The sequence below is a fragment of the Aptenodytes patagonicus genome, chromosome 6 (assembly GCF_965638725.1).
Source record: "Aptenodytes patagonicus chromosome 6, bAptPat1.pri.cur, whole genome shotgun sequence".
Taxonomy (NCBI): Eukaryota; Metazoa; Chordata; class Aves; order Sphenisciformes; family Spheniscidae; genus Aptenodytes; species Aptenodytes patagonicus.
Genome location: NC_134954.1, coordinates 56,426,259 through 56,448,149, shown reverse-complemented (window position 1 = coordinate 56,448,149; position 21,891 = coordinate 56,426,259). Strand labels below are relative to the sequence as shown.

The following is a 21,891-nucleotide window of genomic DNA, read 5'->3' as shown; positions in this document are numbered from 1 at the left end:
CCTGTGCTGAGGGGTTATAAGAATTATTACCCTGTAGTCTGAATTGACTGATAACATTATGCTGACAAGACAATTTCACAGAAAAGCAGTTTAATGTTTAGGACTGCAGCTCAATTTTAATTTTTTCAACATATGGGTACTATGTTCTCATTAACTCTTCAAAAAGTCTTTACAAATTATACCAGAGATATGTCTCAAAGAAATGAGAAATTTGGAGGGCAGTAACTTGGTTGGATGGTGTCTGCCGTGTAATTAGCAAAGCACGACTGATCTGTAACGTACAATACCCATCACAAATTTACTGTAGTAAGCAAATACAATTGAAGTTGAATGAAAACATTTTCTTGGTCTCTTAATTTCCATTATGAATGGGAAGAGAAAGTCACCTCCTGCCATCATGGCACTGAAAAGTTAAACACAGTTTAACATAAATGTTTACCAAACTAGATGACATCTCTTGCAATGGAGATAAGAAGGAGCAAGAACACCGGGAGAACTAAAAGGGGTGTGCCACCAGTATGAACATCCTCTAAATATACAATTGTCAATGCACAGCTCATGGCCAATATGTTGTCTGAGTCAAACTCCTGTCCTGGGTCTGTTACTGGTGTAAGTATGTGGGTAACTGGTATTCATCTTTGGTTACAGTTACACTGTGGAATACATACCATATTACATAATAAGTGACCTAATTAATATTACCGCAGGACCTGTATTGTTTTCCAAAGTTTCAAACTCTGGTCACCTCAAAATCAGGGGTAACAACAAACATTTCCTTCAAACTTATTAAGTGTAAACACCATAGAGCCTAGGACTTGACAATGTTGGAATAATCTTTTTTTTCCTCACAGGGCATAGAGGGTTACAGACCCTGTACAGCCCTACTGAAAAGAAAATCTGTTTCTGCTTGAAAGAGATAAAGTAGTTCGTGAACACTTACTGGAAATCTTTTTTCACACTGACATGATGCATGTTTTCAATAACTTGTATGTCTTCTCCAGAACATACCAGCTTGTGGCAATTTTTGCATAGGAATGTTATTAGTGAAGGATTTTTCTTGTATGTCTTGTGCCGATCTCTCTTTGCCTTCATTTGTTTTTCCACTATGCTTTGCAACTGGAAATTCTGTATCTAGAAATAGATCAATAAGAGCACTATAACATTCTGGTGGAATGACAGTAACAGTTCTCTTTTTCAGTTATTTTACCGAGTTCACTGACAACATGACTTCCAGTCGATTTTCCTGACTTGTGTGTTTCCCCCCTTACCAATAGAAAAGCAGACTTTTCTAAAGGCCCAGAAAACATAGATTATAAAACAAATATTGGCAGAAGGATTCAAGGCCATATGTAGTAACTAGTATTATTTTAAGTTTTCCTCCCCTAAGTAGATTTCAAATACAAAGTATGTCTTACAATATAAATCAGTCTTCTTTAAAGGGAAAGTGCAGAGTTGTAGTAAATACCTTATTTAAATACTCTTCCTGTGGCATCTTCTGGACACGCTGAATGGCCTTATACATCATTTTCTCACGGAAAATATTAACATCTTCACGTTCAACAGCTCCTGAGCCACTCGAAGCCACAAGTGCATAGGTGCTCTCATCAGCTCGAGCTCGACCGCGAGCCTACAATTTGCAAGGAATACAACATAAACAGCACGATGTTCCCTACAACACCACACGACATTTTTCCCTAGTTTTGCAATGGAAGACATGTACTGTTCCTTATGCAGTGTCCCTACATAGGATTTTTTTTCCACTTAACCCAGACAGATAAAGAATTGGTGAATAACACATACTGTTTCTGCATTATCATCAAAGATACCTGTGAAAATAGTACTCAGGAGATTTGTGACTAGCACAACATTTTGCAAAGCAGAAACTGTATTTTGTCACCAAAAAATAAGCATGCATTTAATTACTAAGTATATAAATATTTGTGTTCACAAATTAAGCGAGAACACGGACAAACTGGTGTTCTGGTACGCAACTATCTCTTTTTAGCTGTTGGTGGTACAAATGTCTTTTATATTAACTAGTCTGCTGATCATATTCTCATACCTTTTCTACGAAAAGAGCTTACTGTTTGTGTAGAGCTTTAAATAGATGTTACACCATTACACACGGAGGCAAATTTTATATTGCATGCAAACTGAGGGTGGCAACTGGAAATGAACCTTGTTGCAAGAGCATCTTCTCTTTTAGCATGCAAGTATTTCAAAATTATCTCCAAACCCCAGGTATATGATTCACCATTTGCATATTCCAAACAGAAAAGCACTTAAAAAAAATAAGTTATGTATGCAGTAAACTCATACCTGCACCATAGCAATTTCATTGGTGACGAGGCCATAGCGAATAACGATGTTACACTCTTTGATGTCTAGGCCTTCCTCAGCTACAGTAGTAGCAATAAGTAAATTTACATTTCCACCTCGGAATTTATCAATAACTTCCCTTTGCTCATTCTGTAAATTAAAAAAAAATCAGTATATTAACTTTCAGTATTAGTTTCTGTCATCAGTTTCTTCTAATTAAGAGGTTTAAGGAATTATAGTCCAATAATTTCAGAGTGGAGTGCCAAACATCAAGTGGCTTCAACAACTGCATTTAAGCATCTTTCAGGATCACAAACAAGGAGTTCCTATTGAATATAATAGGTGTTCAGCACCTTTTTTGAGGGAGGAGGGAGCAGAATCCCATCTTTTTAAGGTAACTGAGCTTGGAACTTTGTAGCCCATTTCATAGGTGCTAGGAGTTTTGATAATACAGTTGTTTTTCAAATTCTTTAAATAGTTATTCAGAGGTTCTGGATTTTTAGCACTTCAGTAATTTCAGCTTAAAGTATAGACGTCAGCACTTCCAAGTCAAGTTCCAAAGCACTTAAAATACCCCATAATAAATGGGGACCATAATTTTGGTGATCTGGGGAGCACCAAAAAGCGCAGCAATGATACACTAAAATAAAGCATCCAAAACACGGACTTCTGAATTAGCTGGATATTTCAAACAAACTTGAGCAGAAGGACAGAAACTTCCTATTTGCTATATTCAGTTTCAAAATGCAGAGACTATTGTTTTGTTTGTGCAATGTGGTGCACAGATTAAATACCAAATTTCCATAGAAAACAAGCAACTTTTTGAGAGAACAACTCCTAACTTTTTTTTGAAACTGAGAGCAGCTGAAGGAAATGGACTCTGTCCAGCAGAGTAAACCACACCATTTTTGCTTAAATGTTGAGGTGGCAACTTTATGGGGAGTAAAAAGCAGAATAGAAGAGAGGTTTTAGGATACTGAAGTACTTTGTTTTGAAAATGTTTAATCTGGAGGTATAAATCACCAGAGAGATGTTGTGTATGAAGTCAACACAATGGTACGAGACGGACTGTTGAGTGATCAATTGTGAAATTTTCATTGCGAATTTTGGCAAATTCAATGATTATGCGTCAGTGTGAAGCATGCATTTAAATTGGTATAAGTTGATTAAGCAATGATATCAGAAAAAGACAGGCATAATCAACATTGTAATTTTATTTTTCAATTCAGCAGCTAAAATATAATTTGAATTACTGTTGTCCTGATAAGTATAAACTCATTTAACTATTGCATTTTTGCTATTGCCATCTTGTTCACTGTTTCTTCCTATGCCTCAAGTACAACTTGTGTCCCTTTTGACTATATACTCCTCTAGGAAATGGCTGTCTGTTACTCCTATTGCCGTAGAATCCAAAACTGAAAAAGCTTGTTTCTTGTGGAAATAAAATTATTCTGACATTGTTATTCACCTGTCCTGCAGCTTATGAAGGTAAGTTGCTGGCAGGTATGAAACCAGAACTCTGGGCTCCAAAATTCAGTCCGTTGTTCTAGTACTAAAACAAGCTGTCTTCTCAAATCATGTACAAGATTTTAATGCTGTAGTGCATAGTTCTGTACCTGAGTCATGGGTTTAATTTCACTGTTGTGTCCAGCACCAATAAGATAACTGGCCTTAATTCCCACTTCTTCAAATTTTGGGTTATCCTTAATCCACTGCAATAGAGCAAAGGCACTTAGCCGAGTCTTTGTGAAAATAATTCCTCTAGGTTCCTCAGTCTTCGTGAACTCCTCCATTAGAGTGTTTCGCAGCTGTATTAGCTTCTCATTTTCGTATTCTGGCTTTCTAGCCAATTCTTTCAGCTGTTTCTTTTTTGCTTTAAAAATAGCAGATGTAAATTAAGAAAAAGTAACCATGTAAAATAACAGCTCTAGGAAAAAAACAAAGCAAAGAGCAGCTTTCTATATAATTCTCCCAGCATGGCTCATTCATATCCAGCTTGAAGAGCTATGGCATACCAATTATTTGTCAAGTTGAGTTTACATTCATTAAAAACACACTAATCAATCAGAATAAATCACCATTAACTTTTTAACATACACTTTGCCTATTATTTCATGGTGAGAATAAGCAAAAGAAAAAACCTCTGTCTACACACCAGAAGTGATACAGAGTTAAGTGCGCTGTATTAAAGAGCTAAATCACAGCTTATAATATTTGCAAAACAGTTTTAAAATAACGGAAAAAGTCTTACAAGGAGAAACAGATTAATATGCACAGCCCTCAGAGCTGATAATGTTTTTATAAATTTAGACATAAATTGTCCTTGGGATATTCATTACAGTAGGAATCCTCACTAGAAACATGCGACATAATAGACATCAGGATGGGTGCATTGCTATCAATATTGCAGCTTTTAAAGACATTTCAATATGCTCAGTGAAATGTTAAATGAATGACTCTCCTTGAAAGGCACTATTGACCAGGACCAGGGAGGATTCCTCAGGTATTTTATTTTTTTTAAAAAACTTCTAATATTTAAAAGCCTACATCCTTGTCAGGTGATCATGCAAACACAATAATAACACTTTAAGTTGGGGGCCTTGTGTGTTAAGATATTAGAGTCACTCTGATGTCATCACCCCATGCAGATTATTGCACTGCACCTCGTCCAATGCAATGGTAGTCAATGTATCACAAACTACTACACCACTTAGAGCAGTGGCTTTCTTACTACAGTCTTATTCATATTTTAGAATGTAATCAAACATATACAAATACATACAAGAAGTAGGTAGATGTAACAAACTCCCACAATTTTCCCCCTTAGTTAAACCTACACTAAGGGCTGCAGTGAGTTTATCACGCAAAGATGAACTCCGCTTTTAAAAGTTGGAAAGAGAAATTTTAGATTTTCTTCCATTACTCCTGGCACCTTCAGTGGTAAAATCAAACCAAATTGGAATATAATTTATTTTTCACTATCAGGTTCTTTAAACTTCATTTACTTGTGGAAATGCAAGCAATCTAGACAACTCAGTTTCATTTTTCAGTTAGTTTAACTTTCTGATTCTCAGCAACAGCTCAATACTGAAATTCTAAATAAGGGGGCATAAAGACAGGTATGAAGAGTCATTAAAAAACACGATGATGTTATCTAATCTAATCTATTTTTCTCAAAGTTTTTTTAACATTTCCTGAATTTCTTAATGATGGCATTCTAAATTTGTAGCTCATAGGATACATGAAGCCATAGGCAACGGGAACAAATTTGTCTACCTCTTCCTCATTGTAAAGGCAGTAAGGGAAAAAAAGAGGCAAAAAAAAAGATTAGTGTGTCAAGGACTGAACGAGTCCTAGTTCCAAAGGTGAATGATCTGGAAAAAAGGCAACTAACTTTGGTCTTTGCAATTTAATCCTCTGTTTAATTCTCTCACTAATTGCTCTTTACCTGAAACTTACTCAGGGTCATCACTCCCATCTCTTGGTATACAGACAAACAAGCTTTGGTAGAAAGGGTTGGTTAAAACCCTGTCTTTTCATTACTTTTGTATTCCATTTGCTCAACTTTTTGACCCTCAAGAGTGTCTAGTGGAATACACATTCTATGTATCTATCAGAGTGTCCTCAGGGACACTTCATTGGAGAAAAGCAGAGAATAGTTTTTACTTTCTATCAGCAAAAAGAAAGTGCCCTTGGGCCAAAGCTGAAGAACTTCTGCTACATGTTGGGACATGATCACACTATGATGTTGTTTAATGTACTCCATACTGTATGAACTGGGACATCCAGATACTGTCATAACAAACAACACAGCAATCTCTAGGATGTAATAATTAATGGGCCCATGCAAATCATGTTACTGCATAACCTATGGATTTCAAATATTAAATATCACAATGTATTTCAAACTTACCATGAAATAAACCTATTAGAAATTCATCTGTTTCATCCTGTTTTGATACTGCTGGTTCATCATCATCATCATCATCATCACTCTTTACTGTTTTCTTACTTTTCTCCTCCTTATAAAAATTATTTAGGTGATTGTACGCATCCACCATTCGGATGGTGTCATTTATCTGGAGAGCATCATTGTATTTCTTCAAGTGTTCTGCACAGACACGTTCCTTGCGTTTTTCTTCTTTTGCAGCTAAAAGCGAACAAAAATTACAAGAACATGCCTGTGTATAGAATGACCCAAATAAATCCAAAGCTGGGATATTTTTGCTACGCAGTTACCTTTTCTCTCTTCTCTAATCACCCACTGTTCATATGTCTGAGTTCCAAACTCAGATTTTGGATGGAGCTGGCAATAGTTTTGAATGTCTGTCATGATCTTGGTAATTCTCTCTCTAAATGGATCCTAGAAATAAATCGATTACCAAAGTAAATAAGCATCTTCTGGCAACAAAAACATTGGCTAGTACCACACTGAGTAACTTTTTAAAACCTGAAACCTTAAATTAAAAAAGAAGTAAGGTTGCTAAGCACATTTAGAGTTATGGAAATAAATAGTTCAGAATATTATAAAAATTATACTGTGAAATGACATCTTTTTTAGTGACTATAATGTCACTCCAATATAAACATTTCAACTATGGTTCAGAAGGTCTTTTGACCAGATACCTCAAAAATATAACTCACGTAAGTAAAAATTTAGTTCTATTTGACTTTACTGATACTTTTCCATACAGAGGAAAGCAGCAGATAGATACACACATATTCAAATTAGCACTATGGGTCACAATAAAACTATAGAAAAAAGCATTAGCCAAAAGTTTTTGATACCATACAACACACTTTTAAAGGGCAATATAACTTTAACACTGATTTGTTTGAAAAAAACATACTCTTCTTTTGTCATCCGCAATCACAGTCTTCTTATACGGTTCCTTCACCTGATTCTTCAACTGGGAGGCATGCTCTTCAACAGTCATGATTCTACATGCATCAAGATTGGCACAGATCTGGGAGAAAACAAAATGTTATTTCTTTTAACATTTAATGAGTTATTCCACATGAAAACTGAATTAATGCAACAGAGCTTCTCATCTAGATATTGGTTTTATATAACTTTATTTTCTTCCTACAAAAATTATGCTGACACGATCAGCATAAGAAAGGCCAAGTCTTTGAAAAGCATTTGAGATAAGCTGAACAAGTTACTTTTTAGGCCAGAAGTGATCCTTGCACACAGGAGAAAACTTGTAGGTCAGGGTGCAAAACAGGTATTTTGAAAAGAAAAATGTACTCTGCCAAAGTATTGATGGTATATTTTGGAGCACAAAACAAATAAACAAAACCAATGGTGAAATAGAAAAAAAGAAAACAAATTTTAGGGAGTAATTATAAAAGTAAGAGCTGGTTGTGAGAGTAGAAAATAATTTGAAATTATCTTTCTTGGAACAGGAAGAAATAGTGAAAATTTCTGTGCTAACTGCACGACTGAACTGGACTTTTCTGCTTTTGATCTCTTCCGAGAAGAAAATATGTACATTTCTGTCACTAAGTCTAAAGTAATAAGGGGAAACCTTAAAATTTTTATGAGGAGAGAAAAGAGGAAAGGAAGTCTGGCAGGCAACCTTTTTAATGTCTTCAGCAGTAGTTATCTGAGCTTGCATATTCGGATTACATTTCTTTAGATACAAACCCCAGCATCCTATCATTAAGATTTCAGAGCTGATGAAAAGGAATTCTCTGCTTTTTCCATTGCCAGAAAGTTTGTGTCTCAAAATACCTCGCAATTCTATCTACTTCAGTACAGCATTGCAGGACTCACCTATTCAGTATCACATTCTCTTCTTGTGCAATTTGCTAGTCAGGACTTTTCACTGGAGTACTGGGCTAAATTCTACTTTTGTATTACTAATGTAAATCCATTGAATTTCAAGTAAAATAGAGTTTCTTTAAGTACAGAATTTAACCAATTATCTCCAGTCAGGTGTTTATGAACTACACAATACTCCCCTCTCAACGAGTAATTCTAACTGCTGTAAAGAAAAACATTTGTATGCTACCTGTATCTCATAAGTGGTTTCTGCTTGTTTAAGTATTCAACTTTTTTTTCCACTTCTTGGATCCGCACAAAAGCCCATCTTAGTCACTCTAGAAATACAAGTATAAAATACTGTGATCTCTCTAGGATTTAGGAATACACAGTAAATTCGAATCCATCAATGGAAAAACAAGATTTTTATTAACTATAAAACCTCATTATTTTGTGGATTTCTTGCCCCTGATCTTGAGAGTTTTTTTTCAGGTGAGGCAATCTTTTTACTTCCCTTTTCAGTAACCCTACTTCCCTGTAAAGTAAACTTTATTTGTACATGGATTGCCATTAATCTGTGGGTCAATTTGCTGAATGGCTGCGAGCTGAACTCCCATGTATGCATGAAAAAAATAAATCAGATTATATCTTTGGAGCCTAACACTAACTTATTCAACTTTTACTTGAACAAGACAATATCCCTTTCATGGTTTGCAAATGTGAGGGCTATTTACTTTCAGAATATGTTCTTCAGCTTTTGAGTAGGATGTTGCACCTCCTACACCAGGTGAGGCTGTAAGTCCCAGAATCTGAGGCTGTGGGATCAGTGGTTTGTTTTCTTTTGCCAGCTTCCTGTTCTTCATCTTTTCTTTTAAGTAACGTCGCATTATATTGTTGTAGACACCTTCCTTTTGGGTGTGATGACACTCATCGATAATGATGAGTGAAAAATCTGAAAAAAAAAGAAAAAAACCCAACCCTAAAATGATTAATTTTCTTTCAAATGTAGAATTTGTGTGACTAAATCTTCTTACAGGTAAGGACACTGGTGAAAAGAACCCATCCGTTTGTTTGAGCCCTAACGTATTAGGAAATTTGTAGTGGTGGAGGAAGGCGTGGATGGAAGCTGTATATATTTAATGGACTTTGGAATCTTTGCTGCAGTCCTGATGTGTCAAGTAGTTTTACATTTAATGTAATGTAAAAAGCTTTTCTATTTTTGCAAAACCAATCTGATGGTATAAAGAATTTCAGAGAGATATTATATTTTTAATAACCAGTGGTAAGAACATATCATAGTTTAACTCAATCGTATCTTTTATATCCATAACTGTATCTGACAAACTACATACTGTTGGTTTATGAGAAGATACATAACATGTTAGAAGCCTTTCAGACATTCTAGAAAGGCCTGTCCTGATCAAAATATGCTTCCATTTTATAGCAACACAGAGATTTCCTCCCTATTCCTGTCCAATTAAAAGATTTGTATTACTTTATGGATGTGTCATTGGAAAGAACAAACAGATGGTGGGAGCACTACCAATCATCTCTCTTTTGTAGAGGAGGAAACTGATGAAGATTCAGACAGGTATTATGTGCTTTTAGTCAGATCGTATTTACATGCAACAAGTAAAGTACTATACGATAACGAAAATTAAGATTATTTCTTGTTTGTTTTAAATTTCTTACAAACATAGAAAACATCTCTTTACTCTACCTGCATATGCAGCCAGTGACATGTATTTCAAGGTTCTGATTTGAAAGACTCATCAACATTTCTGTTTCTCTAACAGCAAAACTGGTTTATGGAGCTCCCACTCTTCCCCTAGCTGGCCAATAAGTCTCTAATTTGACATTGTTTCCTACAATTTGACAAATGTTTGTGGAAATGGCTGTAAAGCAGAACACTGAAATGATCAGGGTTAAACTCTTTTTTTTTCTTCTTTCTTCCTTCTTTTTTTTTTTTTTTAAATCTGGACAATTTCCATGGTCTTGTTTACACATTAGTGTGCTCAAATTGTTGCATCACTACAAACAAGTTTGCAACAACTGGCAGCAGAAGTTGGAAAATAACAGAGAGCTAGAACATTCTCAGTTGGCCTTTCTGCTGGAGAAAGTATCATTTAACTTCGTCTTTGAAGAACCTAAAGAAAGGTGGAGACTGAACAAGGGAAATTTTATTTAAAGGCTAAACCAAAGACTACCGCTAGGAAAGCAAACTAGTGCTCCATGTCACTGGGGAAATCTGATTGCCTTCACACAAGTGGTTCAGGAAGCCAGTTTGGACTGGAGTGATGTGGTTTCAAATCTAAATTTCTATTTATTTCTAAGATTTCTACATACTGCAAGACTTCAGAAGCAGTGCTGGCAGTTTCTCAGTTATTTTGCCAACATGAAATTACTCCCTTTGATTTTGACCATCATCTCTGTAATGCATATTCCTATCATTACTCAGGAAGAACCTAACCCACCAGAAGAGATGTGCTTCTACTAAGGAAGTGATACACAGCTTTTAGAAGGTTCACACAGTGACTTCAGCCCTTGGTGAAGAGGGTAAACATTTGGTAAAATGCAATTAAGAGAGTCCCCTCCATTTCACTGAGGCTGGAATTCCATGTTACATGTAATGCAGACCTCTGTGGAAACAGATGAAAAAAGTATGAACAGAAATTAGGAATAAAAAAAACTTATCACTAGTTAGGATGGTTTATATAGGCTGCGAGTTCACCAAGTTATAGCCATAAAAATGGAGCTGGCTCTGTTCAGGCTTGCTTGGCTTCGGTCCAGCTGAACTTACTAGCACAGGTGTAATAGCAAGGAAATGGCCCTGTTTGCAGGGCCACTTCAGTTCTGGAAAAAATATAGCTCCTTATGAAAGAAACTTTGCAAGGTGTGAAACCCATTCAAAAAACCACTTCATTACACAAGCTGGTTGGGACTCAGCCCAATTCTAATCAGGTCAGCAGTTCCTGTAGAAATGTTCAGGTGCCTCTATATGGCATTCCCAAATGATTCAGATTTGGGAAGGTTTATTAACTTAGGTGCAGTGGAAAGGAAGTAAGTATAAGAAAATCTCTGGTACTCTGCCTAGGTTAAGAAAAAGGCACTCTGAAGGAGGGGAGGCAATTCTGAGGTACCCAAGCGGCTCTGCAGGAGTTAGTTTGGATCAAGCAGTACTCCAGTCAGCACTAGGCACTGATAGACACAGACTGACCCCTCAGGTTTCTCTGTTGTCTCTGTAACACCCAGACAAGTACTTCTTTTATCTCAGATCCACTATTTTGAATATCATAGCTCTCCCCTCAGCTGCATCCTGCCCCATCTAAAAAAGAGTTGGCTGCATGCAGATAGAGGGAGAAGTTAACATCTCACAGAGGAGGGTCACTGCAGCCCAAATCCTGGAGCTAGAGTCATGAGCTGTTCCATTATTTGTACGTCACTGGCAGATAATACCATTTCCTTTATGATCTCACATAGACATCTGCCACTTTAGTATTCTGGGCAAACAATTTTACCTGATCTCATCTTGTATCTTTTGTTTTCTTCAGCTTCCTTCATCTGTTGTAGGAGACCATTATATCTGCCAACCTCAGAGAGATACAGTTATAAGTAACCATATCTCTGTACCTTAGCAAATGGTAGGAGTTTAAAGAATACAACTTTTATAACAGATTGGCTTTTATCTTCTGTTCCATTGTATTTCTCAAACTACCGACTACATCTGAGTTTTTACAATTTTTTTCTCATCCTGTTTATGGCTTTTATGTGCTATAACTCAACGCTCTACCAAGCTTGGAAAGTGGAACCAGTACGGCTGCATTTGCACAAAGTTGTGCTTGAGCTAGATAAAATAGGAAGTATAACAAATATTTAGTACAAATGAACTGTAAGAGTCTAATTTGGCTTAAAAAAATTGCATGCTCATTAACTAAGATCTGGTTTTGACTCTCAGCTTGCATTTATAAAACCAGTCAACTGAAAAAAATATGAACTACTGAATGCGGCACATTTTTACTCTGCAATTTTCCAGAATAGAGACATACTTTTAGCCCTTCTGTAAAAATTTCAGAATTAAAAACTTGCCTGATAAGTGGACACCTTCTTCATCTTCTTCGGCTGCATTTAACAGTGAATTCTCAAGGATCTGTGCTGTACTGATGATGACATCATTTCTTTTGACAACTTCAGGAAATGAGATTTTCAGCTGAGAATCACCACTTAAACCAATAACCTGATACCAACGCTTCAGGAATGGATTAAACTCCTTTCGTAAATGCTGTTCTACCAATGGTACCTGAATAAAAGTTTCCAAAGAATTTAAACCAGAGCATACATAGGATTAAAAATACATGCCTGTTTGCCAGAAATGTTGTTAGGTGAACATACACTTTGTGCAAAATATACTTTTTTAAAAAAGCAAACATCCCCTTATTCACTGCAGGGTAGGATTAAAAACAAACCCCACCAAACACAAAAAACAAAACCAAGCACAAAATCCCCAGACCAACCCCTGCCCTCCAGCTGCTCCTATGAAACCTTTTCGTCCCAAGAACTCTGGCTTAACTATGCTTTAGAAAGAACAAACCAATCATGCATGCTCTGGCTCTTTAACTGAGCTTATAACACGCTATCAATTTTATTCTGATAGGAGGATATGGATATCATTTACTCTTTTAATAAAACTCTTAAATGTATTTCTATGGGGAGGAAGGGGATAAAACCAGGCTCACTAGAAATGAGCCTAGGGGTGGCGTGCCGATGCCGGGGGCGAAATCGATAGCCCAGCTCAAGTGCATATACACCAATGCACGCAGCATGGGCGGCAAGCAGGAGGAGCTGGAAGCCATTGTGCAGCGGGAGAGATATGACTTAGTCGCCATCACAGAAACATGGTGGGGTGACTCACATGACTGGAGTGCTGCAATGGATGGCTATAGACTCTTCAGAAGGGACAGGCGAGGAAGGAGAGGCGGTGGGGTGGCCCTGTATGTTAGGGAGTGTTTCGATTGTCTAGAGCTCAACGATTGTGATGATGGTACGGTTGAGTGTTTATGGGTAAGGATGAGGGGGAAGGCCAACGAGGCAGATATCCTGCTGGGAGTCTGTTATAGACCACCCAACCAGGATGAAGGGGCGGATGATGCGTTCTATAAGCGGCTGGCAGAAGTCTCTCAATCGCTAGCCCTTGTTCTCGTGGGGGACTTCAACTTCCCGGATGTCTGCTGGAAATACAACACGGCAGAGAGGAAGCAGTCTAGGAGGTTCCTGGAGTGTGTGGAAGACAACTTCCTGACACAGCTGGTAAGTGAGCCTACCAGGGGAGGTGCCTCGCTCGACCTGCTGTTTACAAACAGAGAAGGACTGGTGGGAGATGTGGTGGTCGGAGGCCGTCTTGGGCTTAGCGACCATGAAATGACAGAATTCTCCATTCTTGGTGAAGTAAGGAGGGGGGGCAGCAAAACCACAACCATGGACTTCCGGAGGGCGGACTTTGGCCTGTTCAGGACGTTGGCTGAGAGAGTCCCTTGGGAGACGGTCCTGAAGGGCAAAGGGGTCCAGGAAGGCTGGACGATCTTCAAGAAGGAAGTCTTAAAGGCGCAGGAGCAGGCTGTCCCCATGTGCCGTAAGAAGAACGGGCGGGGAAGACGACCGGCCTGGCTGAACGGGGAGCTCTTGCTGGGACTCAGGAAAAAAAGGAGAGTTTACCGCTTGTGGAAGAAGGGGCAGGCGACTCAAGAAGAGTACAGGGATCTCGTTAGGTCGTGCAGAGAAGAAATGAGAAAGGCAAAAGCCCAGCTAGAACGCAATCTGGCCGCTGTCGTTAAAGACAACAAAAAAAGCTTTTACAAATATATTGATGACAAGAAGAGAGCCAAGGAAAATCTCCATCCTTTATTGGATGCAGGGGGGAACATTGTCACTGAGGATGAGGAAAAGGCTGAGGTACTCAATGCCTTCTTTGCCTCAGTCTTTAACAGGCAGACCAGTTATCCTCAGGGTACTCGGCCCCCTGAGCTGGAAGACAGGGACGGCGAGCAGGATGAACCCCCCGTAATCCAAGAGGAAGCAGTCAATGACCTGCTACACCACCTGGACGGTCACAAGTCTATGGGGCTGGATGGGATCCACCCGAGAGTGCTGAGGGAGCTGGCAGAGGTGCTCGCCAAGCCGCTCTCCATCATTTATCAGCAGTCCTGGTTAACGGGGGAGGTCCTGGACGGCTGGAGGCTTGCCAATGTGACGCCCATCTACAAGAAGGGCCGGAAGGAGGATCCGGGGAACTACAGGCCTGTCAGCCTGACCTCGGTGCCGGGGAAGATTATGGAGTGGTTCATCTTGAGGGCACTCACAAGGCATGAGCGGGACAACCAGGGGATCTGGCCTAGCCAGCATGGATTCATGAGAGGCAGGTCCTGCTTGACCAACCTGATCTCCTTCTGTGACCAGGTGACCCGCCTAGTGGATGAGTGTGGTCTACCTGGACTTCAGCAAGGCCTTTGACACTGTCTCCCACAGCATTCTCCTAGAGAAGCTGGCGGCTCACGGCTTAGACAGGTGTACTCTGCACTGGGTCAAAAACTGGCTGGACGGCCAGGCCCAGAGAGTGGTGGTGAATGGAGTTACATCCAGTTGGTGGCCGGTCACGAGCGGTGTTCCCCAGGGCTCAGTACTGGGGCCGGTCTTGTTTAATATCTTTATCGATGATCTGGATGAGGGGATTGAGTGCACCCTCAGTAAGTTTGCAGACGACACCAAGTTGGGCGGGAGTGTTGATCTGCTCGAGGGTAGGAAGGTTCTGCAGAGGGACCTGGGCAGGCTGGATTGATGGGCTGAGGCCAATTGTATGAGGTTCAACAAGGCCAAGTGCCGGGTCCTGCACTTCGGCCACAACAACCCCATGCAACGCTACAGGCTTGGGGAAGAGTGGCTGGAAAGCTGCCTGGCAGAAAAGGACCTGGGGGTGCTGGTTGACAGCCGGCTGAACATGAGCCGGCAGTGTGCCCAGGCGGCCAAGAAGGCCAATGGCATCCTGGCCTGTATCAGAAATAGTGTGGCCAGTAGGAGTAGGGAAGCGATCGTGCCCCTGTACTTGGCCCTGGTGAGGCCGCACCTCGAATACTGTGTTCAGTTTTGGGCCCCTCACTACAAGAAGGACATTGAGGTGCTGGAGCGTGTCCAGAGAAGGGCAACGAGGCTGGTGAGGGGTCTGGAGAACAAGTCTTATGAGGAGCGGCTGAGGGAACTGGGACTGTTCAGCCTGGAGAAAAGGAGGCTGAGGGGAGACCTCATCGCTCTCTACAACTACCTGACAGGAGGTTGTAGCGAGGTGGGTGTTGGTCTCTTCTCCCAAGTAACAAGTGATAGGACGAGAGGAAATGGCCTCAAGTTGCGCCAGGGGAGGTTTAGATTGGATGTAAGGAAAAATTTCTTTACTGAAAGAGTGGTTAAACATTGGAACAGGCTGCCCAGGGAAGTGGTGGATTCCCCATCCCTGGAGGTATTTAAAAGACGAGTAGATGAGGCACTTAGGGACATGGTTTAGTGGACATGGTGGTGTTGGGTTGACGGTTGGACTCGATGATCTTAGAGGTCTTTTCCAACCTCAATGATTCTATGATTCTATATTTTAATATTACAATAGAAGATTACTTTGTATTGTATGTGCTAAATTTAATTGTAAAAATTACAGCAATTATCAGAAAATCTGACAGAATATTCCCTAACTACTGTGAGACTCATTAGGTGGTCTTCATTACCAAATCCAAACACAGAATGTGAAAAATATTTTTATCTTTTAAAATATGATTTTAGTTCTATTCATTCTAACATGAAATTGTACTTTTTCCGATAATGTGGTTATTAGGGCACATCTAAATTTGCACTTGCACTGGGGTAAACTGAAATCATTCATGCTTGCACCATGATGATGGTGCAATGGAGATGACAGTCTAAAGCTGTATGACTTTAAACATAGCTACATCTGGAGAAGCTGAGAAACGTGTTTATATTCATTTTACAAGTTAAATATTAACAGTGCATGGGGTCTGAAAAATACTATTTTTTAAAAAAAATGGACTAACATACCTTATTAACAAGTACTATAACTTTTCCAGGCTCTGATGCTCTTTTCTTCTTATCCAAGTGATCTTTGGTAATGTAAACAGCCACTCTGGTTTTACCACTGCCTGTAGGGAGACATATTATAATATTCTCCCCATTCAGTGCTGGCTTTGCAACTTCCATCTGGTAATCTCTCAGAATCAGATCTGGCTCAGGTGAAGCTCTGCTCTCCACTTCATCTTCATCTAAGGATACAAAGAAATATAAGTATCAAACAGGAGGCGTAGAACATTTATCAGAATATTGAACAAATGTCAAAGGGAAAAAATATTAATTTACTATCAGAAGCATCTTCTGAATAAATAGAAACAGGGCATATTAGCATAGGCAATGCTGCTCTGTAGACCTGTGCAACTCTGGATCAGAACTGCTTACATCCAGTCACCAACCAGGGTAGGGGGAATAAGCCACAGTATGTCTTCACCCATCTATGTTGACATGAATATTACTATTTATGAATTCAAATGGTACAGTTCAGTAGCACTGGGACCAACAAAGGTTGTGTTCAGAGCTGCAGTATTTATAATCTAGCCAATCTTATGTGATGTTCTCTTTCATCAGTACTGAAATTTATTTGGTTGCAAGTGAGCTACCTTTTTAAATACTTCCCAGAGGATGAAAAAAAGGATGGAGCCATAGAAAGAAAAAGAGATAGGGACCACTTAAAAAATGATGAAGGGAATTATAAAGTATAAAGATCAAATAGATAAGAAAATTCAATTGCCCATACAAGATAGAGCTAACTGCAGAATGTATCACACCTATTCATGGTAGATTGCGCTGCTTCCAGACTGACTCATACATAATGCAATTGAGGTGTTCACTAAAAAGCCATATACATTTGCCACCCAAAGGCCAAAACCTTCCATCTATCATATAAAGCGCAATGGCAGAGAGTTCAGATCTGTGGCTCACAGGTGAAACAAACAACGTTCAAAAGTTAAAAGTGGAAAAATGCTGTTGCATTATTTCAGGCAGTAAGACAAGCATATCAAGTCTCTTGAGTTTACATATATTTAGGAAGTCAGAAATTATATACATTAATATCAGAAGGATCTGTTTCAATGGAGTTTTGGGCTTTTTTTTTTCCCTACAGATATGTTTAAATCACCCTCCAAGCATTAACTGTCCTCAGTGAAGAAAAGGCACAAATTCATTCTACTTGACTAAAAATGAGGGAAAAAGTTTTATTTCCTGATGATATCATTAAATGAAGAATCATGAGGATTTTATTATCACTGATACATTACACACAAAATAAGTGTATTTTTCTAGTATCCCTGATTCCATTAAATAAAATTAAACTAACAAAAAGTAATGAAGCTTGATAAAATACTGCTGATGGAAACATCCGAATGCCATTCTTAAGTGTTTTTTGCTTGTTTTGCCTTTTAGTGTGAGTGCAGTACTACCTGGAACACAGGGAAATTCACACCAGAGAGTACTTGCTGTTACTTATCTGACTTCTACTACTCTCTTTTGAGGAAGAACGTTGTTTGCTTTCTGGTTGGCTAAATTCAATAGTTCAATCATATTGAAACTAGCACTTTATCACCCATCTGTTTGGTTAAATTTCGGTTCCTTAACATCCTCAATTAACTGTACAGGCCTAAAAAATATTTAACTTAGCTCTCTCCTAGCTTCCTCAGCCCCTGTTTAGATAAAGGCTAATACAGGAATCTTTTCACAGGATATGATTCCATTAAAGAATTTTCATCGTGCACAGTATAACTTTAGGGAAGTTGTCTGCCTTCGTACAAGGCTCATATGAATTGCTGCTCTGGGCTAAAAGAAACATGATAATTATTCTTCCATTGTCCTAATTCCACCATTTTTCTTAAATGTAAAATGATCCTTGCACAGAAAACTGCGACTAAATCCACATGGTTCTTTGCATTAAAATCCAAATCATGTCAGTGCGTTAAGACACTATCCAAACATCTCTGTTAATACAACAGCCCTACTGCAAAATTTCAAATCATAATATCCATAAATATCACAAAGTCCCTCTGTATCTCCTTAGCTTTTTTTCTCATGGTTGCTCTCACTGAGTTTACTAGGCATGATTAAAAAGCATGAATGTTTTTTAAAACATTTTAACTAGTTGTTTTTAAAGCCCACATGTAAACAGAACATATAGCAAGTAAACACTGCGAAAAAAATCTATCCTGCGTTCTTCACATAACTATATTTATTTTTTTCTGCTGGACTACTGGACATAGCCAATGCCCAATTTACTTAATGGGAGATTTTTCAGGAATCTTAAAGGATCAGGCCATACATATATATGTGCTGCCACATACCAGTAGCCTCTATCAGCCTGACCAACTGATATAGTGTGACTGTCCACAGAACAGAGAAGTTTCTGTGCTCAGACATTTCATGTGACACAGTGAGGAAAAAAAATACAGTGTGACTGATGAGTCATCTCAGTTGATGCAGAAGTGCAAAGTATATTCTTCAGAGTTAGCAATACATAGACTAAAGTTCTAGCTATAGGGTAGCAATTTAGATCTGAGATATCCTGAATTTTCTCTGTACTTACAATATACATGGATTTTAATATTTGAAAAGCTTGAAACTATTTTAAAAGCATTTATAGTAAACACTTTGCAGGCATATGATACATAACATTTACATTGACTTTACCATCTAATACTAGCTTTATTAGGCAGAACTGGCCTGAAAGGTACCCGGATTGTTTCTAGCCCTTGCACAAGACACAGTCCCAACACAAACTTTATAAAGGCTAGATTCCAAAAGGTAACTGGTTCCTCTTGAATTCTGTGTAGGCAAATGCAGGCTGTTCACCATGGTGGACAGCTGCAAATTCATTCTGCCTGAGGTCTAGGATTAAAAGAAAGAAGAAAAAAAAATTGGAATGTCTTTTACAACAGCAGTGTTTAATTGGGCTCAGAGTATATACGTAGCAAGTTCATATCTGTCTGCAAAGTATTATGTAAACATAGTCCAATATTAAGTTTAAAACTATATTTAGAACTTGCACATATGTTTAAATGTGAGATTTGCAAAGGTCTTCATATAGTAACCTCCGTTGATTAGGTTGCTTTTACAAATAGGGCTACTAAATTACTTAGGTCCAAAGTGGACCTTCATTACCGTTCCGCAGGTACCCTGGAAATGCTTCTCCTCACCCTTAGATGCCTCTAAAGCATATAATCATAGAATCATAGAATAGTTTGGGTTGGAAGGGACCTCTAAAGGTCATCTAGTCCAAGCCCCTGCAAAAAGTAGGGACATCTTCAACTAGATCAGGTTGCTCAAAGCCCCGTCCAACCTGACCTTGAATGTTTCCAGGGATGGGGCACCTACTACCTCTCTGGACAACCTGTGACAGTGCTTCTCCACCCTCATTGTAAAAAATTTCTTCCTTATATCTAGTCTATATCTACCCTCTTTTAGTTTAAAACCATTACCCCTTGTCCTGTTGCAACAGGCCCTGCTAAAAAGTTTGCTGCCATCTTTCTTATAAGCCCCCTTTAAGTATTGAAAGGCTGCAAGAAGGTCTCCCCAAAGCCTTCTCCTCTCCAGGCTGAATAATCCCAACTCTCTCAGCCTGTCTTCATAGGAGAGGTGTTCCATCCCCCTGATCATCTTTGTGACCCTCTTCTGGACCCACTCCAACAGGCCCGTGTCTTTCTTATGCTGAGGGCTCCAGAGCTGGATGCAGTGCTCCAGGTGGGGTCTCACCAGAGCAGAGTAGAGGGGCAGAATCGCCTCCCTCGACCCGCTGGCCACGCTTCTTTTGATGCATCCCAGGATACAATTGGCCTTCTGGGCTGTGAGCACACATTGTTGGCTCATTTCCAGCTTTTCATCCACCAGTACCCCCAAGTTCTTCTCGGCAGGGCTGCTCTCAACCCCTTCATCCCCCAGCCTGTATTGATACCGGGGGTTGCCCCAACCCAGGTGCAGGACCCTGCACTTGGCCTTGTTGAACCTCATGAGGTTCACATGGGTCTACTTCTTGAGCTTATCCAGGTCCCTCTGGATGGCATCCCGTCCCTCTGGCATGTCAACCACACCACTCAGCTTGGTGTCATCTGCAAACTTGCTGAGGGTGCACTCGATCCCACTATGTCATTAATGAAGATATTAAACAGTACTGGTCCCAATACAGACCCCTGCGGGACACCACTCGTCACCAACCTCCATCTGGATGTTGAGACGTTGACTACTACCCTCTGGATGCAACCATCCAACCAATTCCTCATCCACTGGACAGTCCACCCATCAAATCTATACCTCTCCAGTTTAGAGAGAAGGATGTTGTGGGGGACCATGTCAAAGGCCTTACAGAAGTCCAGATAGATGACATCCGCAGCTCTTCCCTTGACCACTGATGTAGTCACTCCACCACAGAAGGCCACTAGGTTGGTCAGGCAGGACTTGCCCTTGGTGAAGCCATAGTGGCTGTCTTGAATCACCTCCCTGTCCTCCATGTGCCTTAGCATAGCTTCCAGGAGGATCTGTTCCATGATCTTCCCAGGCACAGAGGTGAGACTGACTGGCCTGTAGTTCCCTGGGTCTTCCTTTTTTCCCTTTTTAAAAACGGGGGTTATGTTTCCTCTGTTCCAGTCAGTGGGAACTTCACTGGACTGCCACAACTTCTCAAATATGATGGATAGTGGCTTGGCAACTTCATCTGCCAGTTCCCTCAGGACCCACGGGTGGATCTCATCAGGTCCCATGGACTTGTGCACCTTCAGGTTCCTTAGATGGTTTTGCACCTGATCTTCTACACTGGGTGGCTCTTCATTCTCCCAGTCCCTGCCTTTGCCTTCTGCAGCTTGGGCACTTGCCAGTGAAGACTGAGGCAAAAAAGTCATTGAGTACCTCCGCCTTCTCCATATCCTGGGTTACCAGGTCTCCCATTTTGGTCAGAGAGGGCCCACATTTTCTCTAGTCTACCTTTTATCCCCAATGTACCTATAGAAGCTTTTCTTGTTGCCCTTGATGTCCCTGGCCAGATTTAATTCTATCAGGGCTTTAGCTTTCCTAACCTGATCCCTGGCTGCTTGAACAATTTCTCTGTATTCCTCCCAGGCTGTCTTTGCTTCCACCTTCTGTAGGCTTCCTTTTTGTGTTTGAGTTTGTCCAGGAGCTCCTTGTTCATCCATGCAGGCCTCCTGGCGTTTTTGCCTGACTTCCTCTTTGTTGGGATGCATCGCTCCTGAGCTTGGAGGAGGTGATCCCTGAACATTAACCAGCTTTCTTGGAGCCCTCTTCCCTCCAGGGCTTTGTCCCACAGTACTCTGCATGTCCTGTTCCCTCTCACTTACCCTATGCAGGGGCCAAGCACAATCTAGCTCCTCTCTGAGAGCAAAAGAAGGACATATATGTGGCACCATTATGAGTATCTGTACAGACAACTGCACTGGATGACTTCTGGAAGTCCCTTCCAGCCTATGTGATTCTATCATTCCTCATCACTGACCATTTTGTATGATGACGATGCCTAGAGACCTATTCAGATGACCTCAACGAAATTAACTCTTTTCAGGCTGGGACTTAAGTCCAGACCCATAAAAATGGCATCTGTTTTCCAACAAAATAAGAGGAGGTCTGGCATCTAAATACTGTGAACTAGAGTTCACAGTGAAAACCTTCCACTGATTTTTGTTCTAGCCCATTCACAGAGTGCTTACCCTCCAGAGCTT

At 39.9% G+C, this 21,891-nt stretch overlaps 1 protein-coding gene across 2 annotated transcripts in view; it reads right to left on the bottom strand.

Moving 5' to 3' along the window:
* IFIH1 (interferon induced with helicase C domain 1) overlaps positions 1–21,891 on the bottom strand; it is a 33,982-nt gene that overhangs the window by 1,626 nt on the left and 10,465 nt on the right. For both annotated transcript variants that reach the window (XM_076342755.1, XM_076342756.1), the window contains exons 5-14: positions 16,175–16,395; positions 12,173–12,383; positions 8,821–9,038; positions 7,170–7,286; positions 6,559–6,682; positions 6,233–6,469; positions 3,936–4,192; positions 2,320–2,469; positions 1,466–1,627; positions 941–1,131 (exon numbers count right to left, since the gene is read on the bottom strand). In XM_076342755.1, coding sequence (XP_076198870.1) covers positions 941–1,131; positions 1,466–1,627; positions 2,320–2,469; positions 3,936–4,192; positions 6,233–6,469; positions 6,559–6,682; positions 7,170–7,286; positions 8,821–9,038; positions 12,173–12,383; positions 16,175–16,395 — 1,888 coding nt within the window. The remainder of the gene's footprint in view (positions 1–940; positions 1,132–1,465; positions 1,628–2,319; positions 2,470–3,935; positions 4,193–6,232; positions 6,470–6,558; positions 6,683–7,169; positions 7,287–8,820; positions 9,039–12,172; positions 12,384–16,174; positions 16,396–21,891) is intronic.